Source organism: Stigmatopora nigra, chromosome 1, assembly GCF_051989575.1.
Source record: "Stigmatopora nigra isolate UIUO_SnigA chromosome 1, RoL_Snig_1.1, whole genome shotgun sequence".
NCBI classification, from domain to species: Eukaryota; Metazoa; Chordata; class Actinopteri; order Syngnathiformes; family Syngnathidae; genus Stigmatopora; species Stigmatopora nigra.
Window position 1 is genome coordinate 23,989,173 of NC_135508.1, and position 17,563 is coordinate 24,006,735.

Sequence of the window (17,563 nt, forward strand, 5' to 3'; positions counted from 1 at the left end):
AGTCAATGATGACGACAATGCCTATGTCTGATTTTCATTTTTTTTTCATTTTTTAAGTATCTTTTACTTCCCTTATGTTGTCCCATAGTCCCAGTTTTCTGTGGACTTTGTTGTCAATAAATTATCAATTAACATTAATTGCCTTGTGTCTGTCACCTCATTGACCGGGTTTTTCTGCAATGGGAGTTGCGACTCCCTGGTACATCTTAACACCACGGGGAGGAGTAACATACAGGAAATGTATTTATGTTTTGGGGAATTTGGTAACTTGGATCTTGTGCAGTTATATTGAAACAGGAATATGTTGCCCATCATGGCCCTTCATACACCGCAAAAGTCAACTCGCTATACACCGCAAATGTCAACTCGCTGTACACCGCAAAAGTCAACTCACTGTACACTGCAAAAGTCAACTCACTGTACACCGCAAAAGTCAACTCTCTGTACACCGCAAAAGTCAACTCGCTAGAATACTCGCAAAGCATAGTCTCAAAGAAGGAATTAATATAACATTAACCAAGTCATTAAATCTGATGAAGGGAGTGGTTAGAAAATAAATGTGGTCATCCATCATTCCTTTGTCTGCATAACTTGTCATTGAAGGGAATTTATTGTACGTTGTTTGACTTAACTCTACGCTTAAATCACACTTACTAGACAGAGAAAACACTGCATTGAGATGAGAAAGAAGCCCATTATTCGAATACATTAGTCACATCTGAAGTGACTTATGAACAACCAGTTTAAAATGTTTTTAGATAAACTTGGTTTTACTAGAGAGAATAATGGAAATACTGTTTTAAAGATGCTGTATGGTTATTTTGATGATTTGCTTCTAGATACATGACATCTGTTTGAAAATGTGTGCTGAAAAAAATGGCGAAAGACGAGAACAAGTTCTGCATCTCTGCGTTAGAAGCAGAAACTCTTATGTTCTGTTATTGGCGTTTTCATTTTAGACACATTTAAAACAAGGCGATTGTTGTCACTTCCATTTGGCTCACTCCATCCACTAAGTCAGACGATTTTTCATTTTAGAAAGCATCAATACCACAAAACGGTGCCTTTAATTCAAACAATTCCTGGATCCTACAATTTCCTAAACATGGGGACGTTACTTAATCTAGCAAAAAATCAGGAAGATGATTAAGACGTCATTAAAAAATACACATAAGGAGTATGACACACGGCTTTCTCCATCTGTATTGTATTCTGGCTCAGATGTTCAAACATTTACGATTCTGCTGACAGAGGAAATATGCCAAATGCTTTCGCATCAACACTAGCAAGGGCCAGGAGTTATTGACAGTCGACACAGACAGGCCTAGAGAATCCTTACCTGACCGTTTTTATCTTTTTTGAAAATCTTATCACGTTACATCATTATTTTTTATAAACATTCAAATTTATCAAGATTGTTTTTACATTTGCCAAGTCCAACAATATATTTATTTTAATTTAACTTTACAGGACCTTTAAGGAAACCTAATTTTCCCTATTAAATTTCTATTCGAATTGCGGTTTGTAAAAATAACAAAAAACAAAACTTGTTTTTTTTTTTACCAGAATTTAAATTTGAAAGCAGACATTTTCAATTCTGACTAAAAACTATTGAAAAATGTTCAACTTCATATAATGCCCACAGGATAAATGCAATAATCAGATACGTGACACAAACAGCGTATCAAAGTTTAATTGCTGACTTGCAATAACAACAAACACAAAGACGTAAGAGCAGATTGAAGTAAAAATATACAATATATTTGATTTGTTATATAAACTTGAACAGAATACTTGGGACAATGTAGTTAAACAATGACTATGTATATTTTTTTCCATATATTTATATATATATATTTTTTAGGGGTCAAAATAAGGTAACAATTTGATCCTTCATTATTTTTTAGAAAAGGTCCCCGATGAACAATTTATGTACATCTTTACAAACTAAGCAAGTAAAAAAAAAAGCCCTTTGATGCACTTGAAGAGACAATGACATGATAGAGAGGTCTACAAAATCCCTGAATTTTTTTTCAGTGAGGTAAGAACAACACTAGTCTAAACTTGGACACATTCTCGTGTATGTCTCCCATGTTAGCTCAGTGAGCCAAGAGGCAAAGAGGTGGCTAATTCTACGCAATTGCAGTTCCTTTAAACATCACTGCACCGCGCTCTGGACTGAATACTGTCATGACTACAAAACAAGGTGCACATCTGTCTGTTATGTTTACTGAAAGTAATCAAGTCACAGTGGTCTTGCTGAAAGTTGTGATAAGAGTCCATTCTTGATCCAGTTTCCTGGGCTCAAATTTGTGACTGAAAATATCTCATCTCATTTTCTGAACCGTTTTATCCTCACTAGGGTCACGGGGGATGCTGGAGCTTATCCGTGCTGACTTTGAGCCAGGATTGGGGGGGGACACCCTGAATTGGTGGCCAGCCAATCGCAGGGTACAAGGAGCAAACAACAATTCACGCTCCCTCATACCTAAGGGCAATTTAGAGTGTACAATCAGCCTACCATGCATGTGTTTGGAAAGTGGGAGGGAAGTACCCGGAAAAAATCCACGCAGGCCCAAGGGGAACATGCAAACTCCACATAGGAGGACATGTCCTGAATTTGAACCCAGGATTCCAGAGCTGTGAGTGCTAACCACTCATCTGCCGGGCCGCCCTGAAAATATATATATTTTAAATAATCAGAAAAAGGCTGTGTTAACTGTATGTTGCACCATTTTCATGCAACTACGAGAATGAGTAGCGTTGTTATTACATGGATTTAATGCTCCACCTTGTGCCCAAAATCAGACGAGATAGACTCCGTCACCCCACGACCCATGTTTGGATAAGCAGTTCAGAAAATGAGCCATATACATTTACCCTTTTTTTTTTTAAACGAGAGAAAACATTCTGATACAATCCACTAACTTGTGTGGTGGTTTGTTCTAATTGCACAACAGTTTTAGAGCTGCCACAATTAAGAACTTGGAAAGAAATTCAAGGCCAGTTGTATGTAGTAGCTTAATTTCCCTCAGTTTTGAAACATTCTGATTTGAATACTATTAAGACCATTGAAGCAGAAGTCATTGCGTGGTTGAAAGCTGGTATAAAAAACAGTTAACAGTCAAAGAGCGATCACAATAGAAACATCTGAACATGTACTGCTATTGACGGTACATGAGCTCCTTGTGTGACAATATAAGGCATAGACAGAAATATGGCTGACAAGCTAACCCAACCACCACCTATCTCCATAAGCGCCTTATGATGAGTTCAGTGTGTCCAGCTGAAAGACGTTATGATTGGTTGGTGTAGTGAAGAAGAGCTGCTCTTCGCTGGTGGAGCGGTTGTCACAGGGACTGTGCAATCCCAGTGTCCGCTCAAAGTCCAACAGCTGACCCATGAAATTAAAATTTGGGGATATATTTGACTTCTTTCTTTTGACAAAGTCATAGGCGTCATTGAGCGACAGGTTGAGCCTTTGCATCAAGTAAGCCACGGTGACGGTCACAGAGCGGCTGATGCCGGCTAGACAGTGAACCAGAATGCTGCACTGCTTGGATCGAGCTTCATCTGGGAGAGGAAAAGAAAGCCTTGGTTAGAAATGTTTAGAGCAGTCTTTAGACTAAACGTTCATTTGTCAATCGGACTTAAGTAGAGGAAAAACAATCTGCTTGGCGGGACAATGACACCATTATAACCCTCTAGAAAAGACAAAAAACACTTGGGGCTTGTTCTGGGAATTCATGGGCCATGAAAAAAACATACACTTGGTTCCAGACTAACTTGTGACCCGGCAATCAGACACAGCACCGAGAGTGGAAGTGCCACTTCCTTCCTGGTTCTACCCCAAAACCTCTTGTGAAACTGTCAGACAAGCTGTGGTTTCAGGCGCAGGCAATGTTAGACTGCTAGTCAAACTGAAAGCGGCAAAGAAAGACCATTTTCTCCATCACACTAGCACTTTAAAATTTTAGTTTGAAATGTTAAATAATAGTTGGCAGATTTCACATCAGCAGAGAGTAAACCACCACTTACTGAAGATTATTATACACCACTTTCTAATACAAGAGCAATTATCACTAAACACAGGTGCAACAAGTTGTTTAACATGCCTGAAATTTTCTCACTCCGAAAATAAGGTGTAATTGGTAATGACATCACAGGTTAACTTGTGGTTTTCATCTCTTTACATGAAACATTAACTTACATTAACTAATGTTTATCATGAAATAGATTAATTTTGATTGTTTATCTATAACTGCATGTAAGATTGGGTTCCTTGTATTATCCATTTTTAGATTTTAGGTTTTTCCCGTTTCTCTATATAATTTTATCTTTATTCTCCCAATAAACTATGACCTTGTGTAATTCAAAGATTTCCTGAAAATTTTGGACTTTATACCAGGAAAAATATTTTCTTGTACCATTGCAACCTTCAGTCTCATTTATAATCACCTAACAGTTAGGTGAGGTTAGGTCCTAACCCATGATTCTTTGTTTTAATCTTGGTCATAAGTAGGCCTTGGCGATATGACAAAATTAAAAAAAATAATAATAATTGGTGTTTATCAATAACCATTACAATAACTATCACATCTTTTGGCTTTCAAATTTTAAATTCCAAAGTTCTGTGAATAAGTTAATAAATGACTTTAGTCATTATTCAATTATAAATGTGACCTTACTTTAAAAAAAAAGAATAAAATATGATAATTTAAAAAAGAGATGAAAAATCCCTCCAAACACTTTAAAAAGTTATGAATAATAAAACCTGCTGAAATTTAAACTGGTACCTTTTATTTTTCTAATTTTGCTTTCAAAACTGCTGTGCAAAATGAAATAACAAAAATAACAATACGGAACAACTAAAAACATCCCTAGTGGCAAGGAAACTAGACTAAAATGGGGGTAACTTTTTATATCAGGTAAAAAAGAATTACAGGCTTCCCTTGACATTTTTCCCTATGTTAGCCAATCAATAACCTTTTCTGGGACGAGATGTATTCACGTTAAGAGACAATTAAGAGTCATGTGGACTGATGTCTTGAACATTAACTGCACTGCTGAGGTTCAGTCCATCACGTTTGCTTTTGCTCTGTGTGCCTGAAGTTCATTCATACGTACAGATAAAGTACACTACAGGGAGACTTCACTAGGATCTTTTAGTAGGTAGGCTTGGTGTTGTCCTGCCATCTCATAATCGCTCATTTTGGCTGTGTTATAGTCCTTTCACCTTCATCAACTGTGCACCGCTCTATTGCCATCAATGTTAATTTAGTTTGAGTTTAATTTATTTATCATTTAGCAGTGCAAAATGATTAGCTGTTCATCACCCCTTCTTCTTGGTATCATGAACGTTGGTCTGGAACTAGGGTTCACAACACATCAACGCCCCCGTTCTTTTTGGTATATATACACAATTCATTGTGTATTTTTTGGCTGGAGCAAATTATACTCAGGTGCCACTACCAGCATGAAAAATACGGTAAACCATTAGCTCCAAAACGATATCCTTGCAATAAGAAGGGATCATCTCTACCTAAATTAAAGCATTTCTGTATAATATTTCAGTACATTATTCATAGACAAAACATTAGTAGACAAAAATGAAACAGATAACTTTTTTTAATAAAAAGTGTGAATATGCTCACCAATAAATGATATGGCCTCTGGGAAGAACTGAGAGAGATTTTGACTCCAGTGGTCCGAAATAGGGATCTGTTTATACCTGAAATGTCCGTCATGTTCAAACATGTTGGGGAGATTGGGTGTGACGTTCAGGATGTACTTGATGTTGTGTTGGCCCAGAACATCTAGGTTAGTTGAGTCTTTGGCACAGCCTAGGTAAAGGTAAGGTAAGATCTGGACAGGGAAGGAGGGCTGATTGCTGAGGAGTGGGCTCTCGTCCAAGTCTGTGGCACTGATGGGTTCTCGGTCGGATTCGCCATCCGAACAGTCTGAGCTTAGCCGTAAATTTCCAAATCCAAGAAAGGAGAGCGGAGGAGAAGAGCTTGGACAGGAGCTGTCGAGGAGGGTCTCACAGTGTTCTGGGTAGTCCGTGTGGAATTTGACAAACCCACCTGTAGAAAAACCAAAAAAATGGTTCTCGTGTTACAAAATGCAGTTAAAAACTTTCAAAGGTTTTTCTAGTGGCAAATGATTATAGTGAATTGGCGTAGTACATTAAGTAGATCCGGTTCCCTTAACAGACTATTCATGAAATTTATGCCTCCTCCAACACAGCCAAACACTGCGTAGCCATTTTGGAATTTTAATTGAGCATCTCAGTGCGGTATATATACTGCAATTTCTTTTGGAGATTACAAACTATTTCGAGGAGACACCAGATAAATATTACTAGTATTCACATTTTTAAAAGTTGTCAAACAATTGGGGTTCGGTTTGCCTTCGCATTAATAATAGTACGACCACTTTGACCATTAGTTGGTCTCGAAATTGCTTCTTTTTTTAACTAGTCAACTTTGTGCTTCCCTTTTAAAGGCTACCTAACCAGCAAGAATAATCAACTTGTTAGCTGACACTCCAACTAACTTATTTGGGCACATACCTTCCAGGTAGTAGGCTTTACAGCCATCCTCCCAGAGTTTTTGAAGAAGCAAACCCAAAACGGACGACGGGGTTCCACTGTCCGGCCAGCTGACGGTGCTCTCGTCGTATAGGACCACCGTATCCGTTTGACATCGGCGCGTGAAATTCTCTTTGTCCTCGAGGTTGGGAATGATGGTCCGTATGGGAATGTTACCCTTCTTGAACCTTCGGAGCATCAGAGCCGGAATGACCACGCTGATGGCTCCCTCGATGTGAGAAGACTCGTAGAGCTCGTGTGCGCGGCAGTCTAGGAGTACAGAAGTGCCCCCCGATTCCAACTCTACTTGCAGCCATTCCACGGTCTTACTCGGCGCCACATTAGACATGTCGCGCTTGGTCTCGAGTTGGGGTCGCGGCGGTGGAGTTCTTTCTACATGCTCACATTTCCCGTGGCGACTCGCTACATGCTAGCCGAATGTAAAGGAGCCTTCGGACGAGCACTCGGCATGTGGCTAAAGCTCGAGCGGAGTGGGTTTGTCCTTTTTCCGCTACGCTCTTCCCATCAAGCGGGGAAAATAATGTCTCCTCTACTAATGCGTCGACGGCGAGGCCAATCCGCGTTAATGAGCAGTATCGACTTGGAAACGCAAGTTGGTGTTTTTTTTTTTTGAAAGCCCAAACTATATTTGACAACTTCAGCTCCTCTGCATCGTAACGCGTTCGGGTTTTGTCATTCCAATGCGTGACAGCGGAGGATCTCCGGGGGGAGGAGTTTGCCTGATTTAAAGTCGCAGGACAAACAAGTTTGTCAATAAAACTACGTAGTAGTACCAGTGGCGGTCCGTGCATTTTCTCGTAGCGCCTTCAACGAACCAATCCAACCCTCAAAATTATTTTATGGATATAAAACCTCTACTGTAGTTACAGCTGCGACATATAAAAATAATTAATAAATCAATGCACAAAAATGGGGTAAAATCCACTTCCTAGAAGCATTTAACAATTAAATACAAATACTGGAGCTTATCAGCTATTACCGGGCCAGGGGGTGATTTTCACGGGAAAAGACAGCGATGAACGTCAGTGGCATACAGGCACTCATTGCCCAAAAATGGGGTAAAAGCCAGCCGAAAACAGCAATTATTGATTAAATACAAATACTTGAGCTTTTTATAAATCATAACCAGGCTTGGAGGATCATTTCCCAGGGAAAAAGACAGCGATGAACAATGTTGATATGTCCATATACGTCCATACGCAAAATGGCCAAAAACTGAAATGGGGTAAAATCCACTTTCTAGTAGCATTTATTGATTGAATACAAATAATGGAGCTTTCAAGACATTACTAGCAGGCCAGGGGGTGATTTCCCCGGGAAAAGACAGCAACGGACGTCAATGGCGAAACGGCAAAAATTGCACTAAAATAGTGTAAAATCCACTTCCGAGCAGCATTTAGTGATTAAATACAAACACTGGAGCTTTTCAGATATCAGAACCGGGCCAACAATTGCAATATTATTTAGGAATATAGCCATATTTTACTCACCCAAAAATATTTTTAACTGTACACAATATCCATCCTCCTTTCTTTCTTCCTTCTTTTCTATCACCATCGAAGCTAATGATGAAAGTCGAGCCTGTTTTGTCGTATTTCTGGCATAGTTCGTCTTGAAAATGGCTTTAAATCAACACAACACAATATTTGCTTGGTCAACTCGCTCCAAATACAGTTTGGTAGCTTTCTGTTAGCGCACTGAAAGTAGCGGACACCCTTTTCCCGGCTGTAACCGGCTTGCTAGCTTCGGAGTTGACCGCCCTTTCTCAATGATGTCCATTTTTTTCTGGAAAAATCAGTCTGTAAAATAGCTTTGTGAGCAAATCTGCAACCAAATCCATTTGTTTTCCTCCGTCGGCAATTGTGGGAGGAGTTTGCGATCTCTGGCTTGCTCACTTTGGCCCGCCTATTAGCCAATCATAGTTGGTGAAAGCAATGACATATCCCTATGCCTGCGAAATGGCCTAGGTGTCACCAAACCAAATTCTGATTGGTTAAAACAACAGTCTTATCGACGCTTGTTTAATGGAGAATAGCCCGCAGAAATGATTGTGAAGTGGTTGAAAATCACTGTAATATATGATTCAGATATTTCTTAGGCCAGCAGAGAAGGCCTTGAAGGACCTGGCGGCCCACCACCGAGTAGTACTAGTATTTTAATTTCTTCACTTTACTTGTAAACATTTTTAAGATTGTCTCAGTCAATAAACATTTACACACAGGACAAATATTGCGTCTTCATTTACCACTCCAGACGAAAGGCAATAGAGAACAAATAACGACATTTATGGGATGCTGCTAGTCGGAAGCGTCCCAATTTGATGCCTCCCCCAAAACGACCCCCGGACCACCGGACCAGATAAAAAAAATACTGACTTAATCTGGTTTTATTTTCAGTGAATAACTAAGTTAAAAATCTGAAATAACACACATACACATATACATCCAGCCATTTTCCAGTTTTAAACAAAAAATATATATATACCTGAAGAGAAAACAGATTCAAATACCATACATCATTGATGAAACCCCCCAAAAATGGATAAAGGGTGCAAGAGTTTAGGACGTCAGCCTCGCAACTCTGGGGTCCTGGGTTCAAATCCAGGCCAGTCCACCTGTGTGCCGTTTGCATATTTTCCCTTGGCCTCCCGGTTTCCTCCCACAGTCCAAAAACATGCATGCTAGGCTGATTGGACACACTAAATTTCCTCCAGGTATGAGTGTGATTGGTCATCCGTCTCCTTGTGCCCTGCGATCGGCTGGCCACCGATTAAGGGTCCCCGGCCTCTGGCAGTCAACTGTCATCATGTACTATATGATGAGGGGTTCTTAAACAATAGGTTAATGTGGATGACAGGGGGTACTCTCTACATAACCCTACGTGCAAGCATTTATCCATCCTAATATGGACGTAGTTTAATAATGCATGGAGACTTTGACTTGATAAAATTAGGAGGAATAAAAGTAAAATGGCAGGAGGCGCTTAGATGCGTGCAGAGGAAATGCAAGCATGAAAGCTCCTCTGGTCCCACACGTGAGTGGGGGAAGGGGGGGGGGGGATCAGATGCGCACAGCATCTGGATTATCACAGAATGAGGAATACAGGAAAACGTGCACACACGCACACAATGTAATCACTGTACACCCCCCTAGCCTAGAGACAAGCAAATTTGTTTTCACATCCGACCTACACCGCGCATGCAGCTACCTCCATCACCTAAGCACCACGTGCTAAAGTTACACATGCAAGTGTCTTTCATTGCAGCTAAATATGGCGAAATAGAGAGTGATGAAATAGTCGGTTAGTTTTTCTTCCTGTAGGTGATAGGACAGTATATGCAAAGTGGCGAATTGCAACTAGTCATTAAACGATTAGTCTATCGAGCATTAAATATGCATAGGGGTTGAGACCAAAGTAGTAGCCTAATAGCTCGGTCACCTAACGGCCCCACCAGCAGTTTGGTTACATAATGCGCTTCTAAAACGTGACCGTATGATAATTCTCTTCGTGTGAGGGAGGAGGCGTCTTTGCTGCACAGAATTTTGCATGCATGAGTATGAGTCATCAGGAGAGAGGCGTTTATGTCATGACACAGTTCGCCCCCGTGTGGTGAAAAGTATAATGCGTTTATGAATGGCCATGTTTTGTAGACGATATCGTGCAGGATGTTTTGCTATCCCCAAGGTGCTATACTAGTCAACGTTGTTTTTTTGCCGAGAAATACTTCCTGATGTATACTTTGGTAGTCTGAGTTAAATGCAGCGGAACTCTACTTCTTGTTTCATACTACATTCAAAATGAAGCTTAGAGATATAGAGAGGATAGTGTTCCTTCAATTTTGGCGACTTCACTTTGTCATTTTTTTTCTGCTATTAATTATTTAACAAAAAATTAAAGTTAATAAAAATGTGAAAATCTTCGCTAAAACTCGTAAGCGGAAGCCATTCTTGCTACTAGACTCAGCACTGAAAAAAAAGTATAGTTATAGTCAATGTTCCCTCTAATTTTTTGTTTGTCTGGGCATAAAGACAACCTCCCTGAACACACCGAGTACCATTGTGAGCAACATCATCATTCCTCGTTATGGGTACACACCAGTATCACACCTGCCATAAGCAGGTGCATGTCTGCAACACATAAATGATTTAGTAATAATAAAATGTAATGATTAATATCTATCAATGGGTGGCCCGGCGGATGAGGGGTTCGCACGTCGGCCTCACAGCTCTGGGGTCCAGGGGTTCAAATCCAGGTCTGTCCACCTGTGTTGAATTTGCATATTCCTCTTGGGCCTGCATGGGTTTTCTCTGAGTACGCCGTTTTCCTCCCATTCCCAAAACGATGCATTGTAGGCTGATTGGACACTCTAAAATTGTCCCAAGATATGGGTCTGAGTGTGCATGGCTGTCCGTCTCCTTGTGCTGAATATTTCCCATTTTAAAATTGTATTTGTAATGTAACTAAAGCTAATATCAATTTGCTAAAGTGTCTTTTTAAAATGAAAAACAAACGATTAAAAGATAAAAAAAGCAATGTTTTTTTTTTTTTAGAAAAAGATAAAAGTAAAAAAAAGAATAAGTAAAGAGTGGACTTTGTGGATGTAGTCAAGGGAAACCGTATTAGTCATATTATAGGTAAATGTACAGGATGAAACAATGCTTTATTTTATGAAATAATACAATTTGAAAACAAATGGACATGGGTTCCTGCACTTTCAATGAATTATGAAATGTGGGTAAAGCTTTTAAATATGTAATTTGTAAATGATAACTATCTGTAAGATTACGTTTGATGTTAACACAGTTTCTCTCCGCACCAAAGTAGTGGTTTTGTTTTTGTATTCAAGTCAGTGCACGTGAAATGAACAATTTCTACTTTATCAGTAAAGGTCAAACAGATCGGGTACACATTTCCAAATCCATTTTTTTGTCTCTAAGTATTGCTGGCAGAATTTTACTCATAGCCAGCCCCCATAGCGTAGCTTGTTGGGCAGGTAGACACTGGTGAGAAAATCTGGACCAATAGCTGCGAGTGACTGTATTTCTGCTTTGAATTTATTCTTCTGCATTAACTCCATCTATGATAAAAGAAAACAGGCTTGGTTCAAAGTCTTGGTGTACTTCAGTCACGGGTAACAAAAAATATATAAAAGTACATATAACAGCAACGATAAATGTGCTGAATAATATTAACACAATTACAAAGGATGGAAGGTTAATGATCTATATATTTCCTAAGTTTAAGTGATATATGCAGTAATGTACAGTGCAAATGTGAAAACATTTATTTTATTATCATTTCTTTTGAAGTAGACCTGTTTTGCTGTTTTGTCTATCCCATATAGGTCACCACGGACATAATATAGTGGATAAGTTCACTTAAAATTGATGAAAAGAAAAAATAATACATTTACTTTTACATTTAGTTGTAGGTTTTCTCAGATTGAAATGATTTTTTTTTTCAACTCATGCATGGCTTTATTTTACCTTTTTTCTCACTATTTTGTCTTTTTCTTTCTCACCTCTTTAAGCCACTCTGGTTGTTCCAATACATAGGGCCTTTTAAGCAGGCTCTTGAGTTTGTTTTCATCAGCCTTGGTAAGGGGGATCAGAGCATTCCTGGGAACCTGCAGCCTATAAAATACGTTGTTTTACCCATAGCTTGTTTTGAAAGGTTGATAAGAAAATATGATGGCTATTTAAGTGTCGACAAAAAACACAGATTACATTAAATGAATGGTATTTCAACAAAATCACCACGAACTGGGCATATGTGTGTATTTGTGTGTATATAAATTGGTCGGTATCCCAATTTTGAATGAAAGACATGAGAACACACACACACAAATATGTCTTAAAATAAATGAAGCATTACAAAATGTGCCTTGCACCACCTAAAACCTCTGTGGCCGTTTTTATGGAAGCCGCAATACCCGTGTTTATCCGCCAGATGGCGAAAAACAGCCCTTTCTACCAGGGCAAAAAGTCATCTACTTGGTAGGACATTTTAGACTTCTACCTTTGCCCTATGTGTGTTTGTGTGTGTGAAAATATTTGCCACGTTGCATTTGCACGGTTAATAGGAAGAATTGCAATCATTAATAAGGGGAACATTTGGTCGAGGTGGACAGGTAAGAGAAAATCTTGAAACTGGGATAGTGGTTGTTGTGAGACAGTCAATTGAATTGAATGCTTTTATTGTCATTATATGAGATAGAATGAGAGCGATGAAATGAGAGCTCAGCAGAGGGTAGTGATGTTCTAAAGTGAGAATCCGTGAATACGGTCAATATTATCAAAATAAAATAATGGATGAGGAAATGTATCTACACACACACAATATTTATACATATATAAAATGAGATAGTCACAAAAACCTGGCATGAGAAGTGACTTGAGTCCATACCTCTCCAGGTCTGAGGGGAGGAGGCCTAACCACATGACACTGGGGATAGTCAGGTTTTGGGCCTCAAATGACATGGCCTATCAAAAACAGGAACAAATGAATCCATACATGGGATTAACAGTTGAAACATGTTACTTCATTCTGTATTCCCTCAGTCTATGCATTTATCACTTGAAATTTTATAGTGTGGACGATTGGTCCATTACATACATCAACAAAATTTGGGGTATTACAGTTGATTGGTGTCATAGCTCACTTGTGATGAGACAGTTGTTTTGTAGGACTGTTGCTCAAGTGATTTTTTGGAAAATGTAAAAGAAAGAGGTTTATGGAAATAAACGTTTTCACATTGATATTTATGTCTTGTACAACATACAACATTGGTTTATAATTACTGTGAGAAACATAATTGGTTTACATAGAAGAAAATAATTATTCTGCTGTATACTCAATGTCGCATGACCACACCTGAAAACAGGTTAGTATTTAGGAGCAAACAAAATAAATGTGAATCTGGCGTGACGTTTTATTGGATTTTTTTTTTTTTTTGCTTTTTGGCTTGTATACTTGCACAAATTCAATAAAAGAACAACACCTTGTTGGCTTTGTGATTTTTTTTCTATTTTTCTATCCATTATGGTGGAATGTTAGACTTGGCGAGTAAGCGTTGCAATTGAGATTTTAAGAATTTGGTGAACACATTCAGGCAAACTAAATTTGTAGGGTTAAACAAGTTTTGTTTTGTTGTGCACCCTTTAAGCATTCTGCATTATATTCCCTGTAGTAGCTCATTGCGTGTCATTGACATGTGCAAAATGAAACAAAGTGGGTAAAGAGGCCATAGGACTGAGCCAGAATGGCAGTGTATTTAGAGAAATGAGACTCACCATTGATCCATACTTGTATATGCACATGATCTCAATGCCTGGGAAAATCAGAGACAACATACCATGTTAAGTAACATACCAGATCAATTACCTTGAAAGATTGAAGCGGAGCTAAGAGCAATGTAAAGCATTAAATACATATGGTCAGGATTAGACCAAGTGGACTCTTAGTCAGAAAAGAGTCCCCAAGGCAGCTAAAAAACAGGTGCTTTGAGTCGCAAACTGTTTTGTGGTTTAATAGTATGAGATTTAAAATTGGGTTGTACTCAAGCAGATGTACCATGTGGGTCCGCATCTACCAGAGTGAATACTGGGATTTCCAGCACATCCCAGAGCTTTCTCACCATCAACCTGCTGTTCACATCTGGAAAGCCTTTACCCTTAAATTAAAAAATAAAATAAAAAATAATTAAGAAAACAACACGTGCCTCAGGAAAACAAGAACACCCGTGCTTTAAAGACATTTTAAGATGAGGTTATTATTTAAGTGAGGTTGAACATAAAAAACAAACGGTGACACACTGTGATCATGATACATGGAGAAAGACGGGTGCATAAGCCATCTTGAAGAAGTCGCTGAAATGTAGCATCCTTCTCAACTATTAGGATGAACCTAGCAGATGATACAATATCTGTACATAGCTAAGGCAAAACAGAGCCTGGAGTAAATTAGAACAACTCCCATATAGTCAAATACAAACAGGAAGAGAACAAACTCAAAGGATACTTTGGATGCCTTCAATATTTGACGAAACCGCAACAGCCTAAAACAGAAACACGTAACTTTAGCATCGAAAATTAATGTGTCCCACGAGTAAAATTATACTTTTGTCTTACACAACCAAAGTTATGGTTTCTTTATGTACTGGCTTGCAATACAGCAACCTTGCTTTTTTTGAGGCGTGCACATAGCATTGTTACGGTATGGATTGAAAATACTCATTTCAATCTAAGATGATTCCATTTTGGACGCATATCATGCTTCTGCATAACAATAATGAATAATGTCAAAATATACGTACAGCGGAACTGGAATTGCAGTTGATCCTTGTACCATCCTCCTCCATGTAACAAAGATCACCTGAAATTAAACCTTTTGACGATGCCAACTGTTGATGTGAGAATTAAAAGTTTTAGAACTCAAGAGATCAATAGAGGGCAATAAAAGACAATTGCTGAGGAAACTTTTTTTTTAGTTAAGAAAAATATAAAGTGCAAAAATATGAATTGATGTCGCTGAAAAAAGGGAGTTAAATAATGTGTGCAATAAAAACAGTTTTTCTGAGTCAGCCATGTCGTACTGTGCAAAATGTACAGTATTTTCCCATTACTATTGTTGCAAGATACATTTGAGGTAAATTGGCACTATTGTAACAGGTGTAACGTGAATGGTTCTATTTCCTTCAGCTTGGACAAGTATGCACTTACCACATGTAGTGCTCTTCGGGGCATCTTTAGCATGCAGGACACATCATCAACTATTTGATCAACTGTTTTCTGTGAGCCAAACAGCTGTGTGTAATTGTAATAGATGTCTCTTTGGAGGGAAATCGAGAGAAATCAAAATCAGAAGTTGTTTTGAGGACCTGGAGCCAATTATAAAATCATGCTGAAATGATTACCTTTTTGTGGCATATGAGTTGCTCTGCACAAGTGTATAAATGACAGAGAGGATCTTGACAATTTGGGCTACAAACAGGAGAGTTCAGTATGGGGAAAAATATATGAATGAATTTGATAAGAATGTAAGTCGTCTTACAAAAGTATTGTGAACTTTTTGGGCAGTCACTTCTGATTGTCTTGACAACATTTGTTGAACTCATCTGAAGTCCGATGGCGCTGTCAAAACTTAAAAGAGGAGAGAAACAGAGAGAATTCAAGTTATCAAGAATAGAATTATGTCCAAAAACACCCACTTCCTAAAATACACAGACACATTCAGTGTGCATTTCTCATCAGTTTTGATAAATTAGACTCTGTGTTTTTTTTTTATTTTTTTTATTACTCAGTCATCTTTTAAGAGGCAAGAAGTTATTTTAGCCTCAGGCGCTGCGGTCCAAAGTACATTTTCTCGCTGCTAACGCTTTAATTCAAAACTTTTTGTATAAATTCCGACGAAGCAGCTTTTTCCTCTTACATCGTGTGTGGCCCAATGGCCTAAGGGGAAAAAAACATGAGGTAAATATTGATTCCTTAACAAAACATCATTGTTATCTTTTCATGTTCAGTCCTTTTACATGGAATACACAGTTTGTTGTGCGTGCCAGGTGCAGGAGGGCAATCCATTAAAATGAGGTCACCTGACATTGTCCCAGGTGGATCTATTTGGCAGCACTAGAGTTGGTGGTTCATTCTTCGACAGACAAGTCACTATTTCCAGGATCACATTTTCAATAATGTTCAAAACCTCCCTAGAAAACAAAACACAAATGCAGTAAAGAAAATTAATACTTTTTTGTTCATAATTGTTTATAATTACTTCTGGGAATTCAATTAAAGATTAAGAATGTTTTTCAACCATCAGATAAACTCATTGCTTTACAACAACAACGATGAAGATCAAATCCATTGCAACTGGAATGACTAGTATTGAATGATCATGTTTCGATCGGTGACACTAGCCGACGTCTACGACGGCAAAACAAAACAACAACAAAAAACTAGCATAATTGAATAATAATAAAGTCTAAGCATAACAAGAATAATAGCAATTATTCATTATTATTATTACAATTTTTCTCATTTCAAGTAGGTGTAACATTAATATTTATTAATCTGACAGAGGTGGTTATCTATATCTATATATACATATTTGTGTGTGTGCGTATACACATAAATATATGCACATACATATACACATATACATATCACAAATATATATAATAACTGTAATAATGCAATAGCATTATAGCGTCAAGCTCAGCGACATCAAAAAGACAGATATGCACACATTATTTACAATATGATTTACTTTACAATGCTAATATTCCCCGGTTTTGTATTAATTATAACGCTGAGCGTACGTGTGAACATATTTATCTTACAAATTACTTTCGTAATCTCCACGACGGTGGGTCATGGCGTTGCTTTGCATGCCGAATATGCGCTAAATTGGATAGGTTTCGTTCAAGTAATTCGCCCTCAATGCTGCCTCCCAGGTATGGCCTCACAATCATTGTATTTCCGGTGCATTTTACCCGAGTGTGCATATTCGAAGTGGATATACACTTCCGGTACGAAACTGTGGACATTGAAAATGGTGTAAACTCAAACCAAAATGTAGTGTACAGGCTGCTATTCATGTCAGGCGACGATATTCGAGACTTTCTTGGTTAATACCGCAAAAGGCAGTCCTGCCATTGGATTTTTTTCAAATCAACATTGCCAAACTCGTCTGAATAATTGTTGAGGGTCATTGTGGTCTACATGTCAAAATAAAACGAAACAATATGTTGCAAACTTTTGTTGAGATTAAGAAGAGAATTGAATACTACTACTACAAATGGGGATAAGTGATCAGATCTATATATTAATGTATATATATTAATGAATTCAGGAATTATTAAATGAATTAGATGCACACCACCGACTGTTCACATTTTTAATCGCAGCCTGGAAGCAACAATTAGTTGCATACTGCCACCTGCTGTAGAAAGGTGTA

The 17,563-nt window shown here is 38.3% G+C and overlaps 2 protein-coding genes across 2 annotated transcripts; both read right to left on the minus strand.

The window, feature by feature from the left end:
* Positions 1 to 1,862: 1,862 nt before the first annotated feature.
* On the minus strand, positions 1,863 to 7,320 carry LOC144205234 (dual specificity protein phosphatase 7-like). The gene is made up of 3 exons (XM_077729453.1): positions 6,572 to 7,320; positions 5,655 to 6,083; positions 1,863 to 3,573 (listed from the first exon to the last, which is right to left on the minus strand). Exons 1-3 carry the CDS (start codon positions 6,936 to 6,938, stop codon positions 3,263 to 3,265), a joined length of 1,107 nt encoding a protein of 368 aa, XP_077585579.1. The 5' UTR covers positions 6,939 to 7,320; the 3' UTR covers positions 1,863 to 3,262.
* A 3,918-nt stretch (positions 7,321 to 11,238) lies between these two features.
* spo11 (SPO11 initiator of meiotic double stranded breaks) lies at positions 11,239 to 16,996 on the minus strand. Its single transcript, XM_077712373.1, has 13 exons — positions 16,947 to 16,996; positions 16,203 to 16,313; positions 15,662 to 15,750; positions 15,525 to 15,591; positions 15,331 to 15,439; positions 14,925 to 15,011; positions 14,630 to 14,666; positions 14,425 to 14,534; positions 14,183 to 14,282; positions 13,903 to 13,940; positions 13,016 to 13,092; positions 12,132 to 12,243; positions 11,239 to 11,687 (listed from the first exon to the last, which is right to left on the minus strand). Exons 1-13 carry the CDS (start codon positions 16,994 to 16,996, stop codon positions 11,568 to 11,570), a joined length of 1,107 nt encoding a protein of 368 aa, XP_077568499.1. The 3' UTR covers positions 11,239 to 11,567.
* Positions 16,997 to 17,563: the final 567 nt, after the last annotated feature.

Excerpts from the sequence above, each read along its gene's own strand:
- LOC144205234 (XM_077729453.1), bottom strand. The coding sequence starts at position 6,938 with ATGTCTAATGTGGCGCCGAGTAAGACCGTGGAATGGCTGCAAGTAGAG. Across the intron at positions 6,084-6,571 it reads TAAAGCCTACTACCTGGAAG|GTGGGTTTGTCAAATTCCAC; the intron begins GTATGTGCCCAA and ends GTTTTTCTACAG. Across the intron at positions 3,574-5,654 it reads AGAGGCCATATCATTTATTG|ATGAAGCTCGATCCAAGCAG; the intron begins GTGAGCATATTC and ends TTCCTCTCCCAG.
- spo11 (XM_077712373.1), bottom strand. The coding sequence starts at position 16,996 with ATGCAAAGCAACGCCATGACCCACCGTCGTGGAGATTACGAAAGTAAT. Across the intron at positions 13,093-13,902 it reads TATACAAGTATGGATCAATG|GCCATGTCATTTGAGGCCCA; the intron begins GTGAGTCTCATT and ends TGTTTTTGATAG. Across the intron at positions 11,688-12,131 it reads AACCAGAGTGGCTTAAAGAG|ATGGAGTTAATGCAGAAGAA; the intron begins GTGAGAAAGAAA and ends CTTTTATCATAG.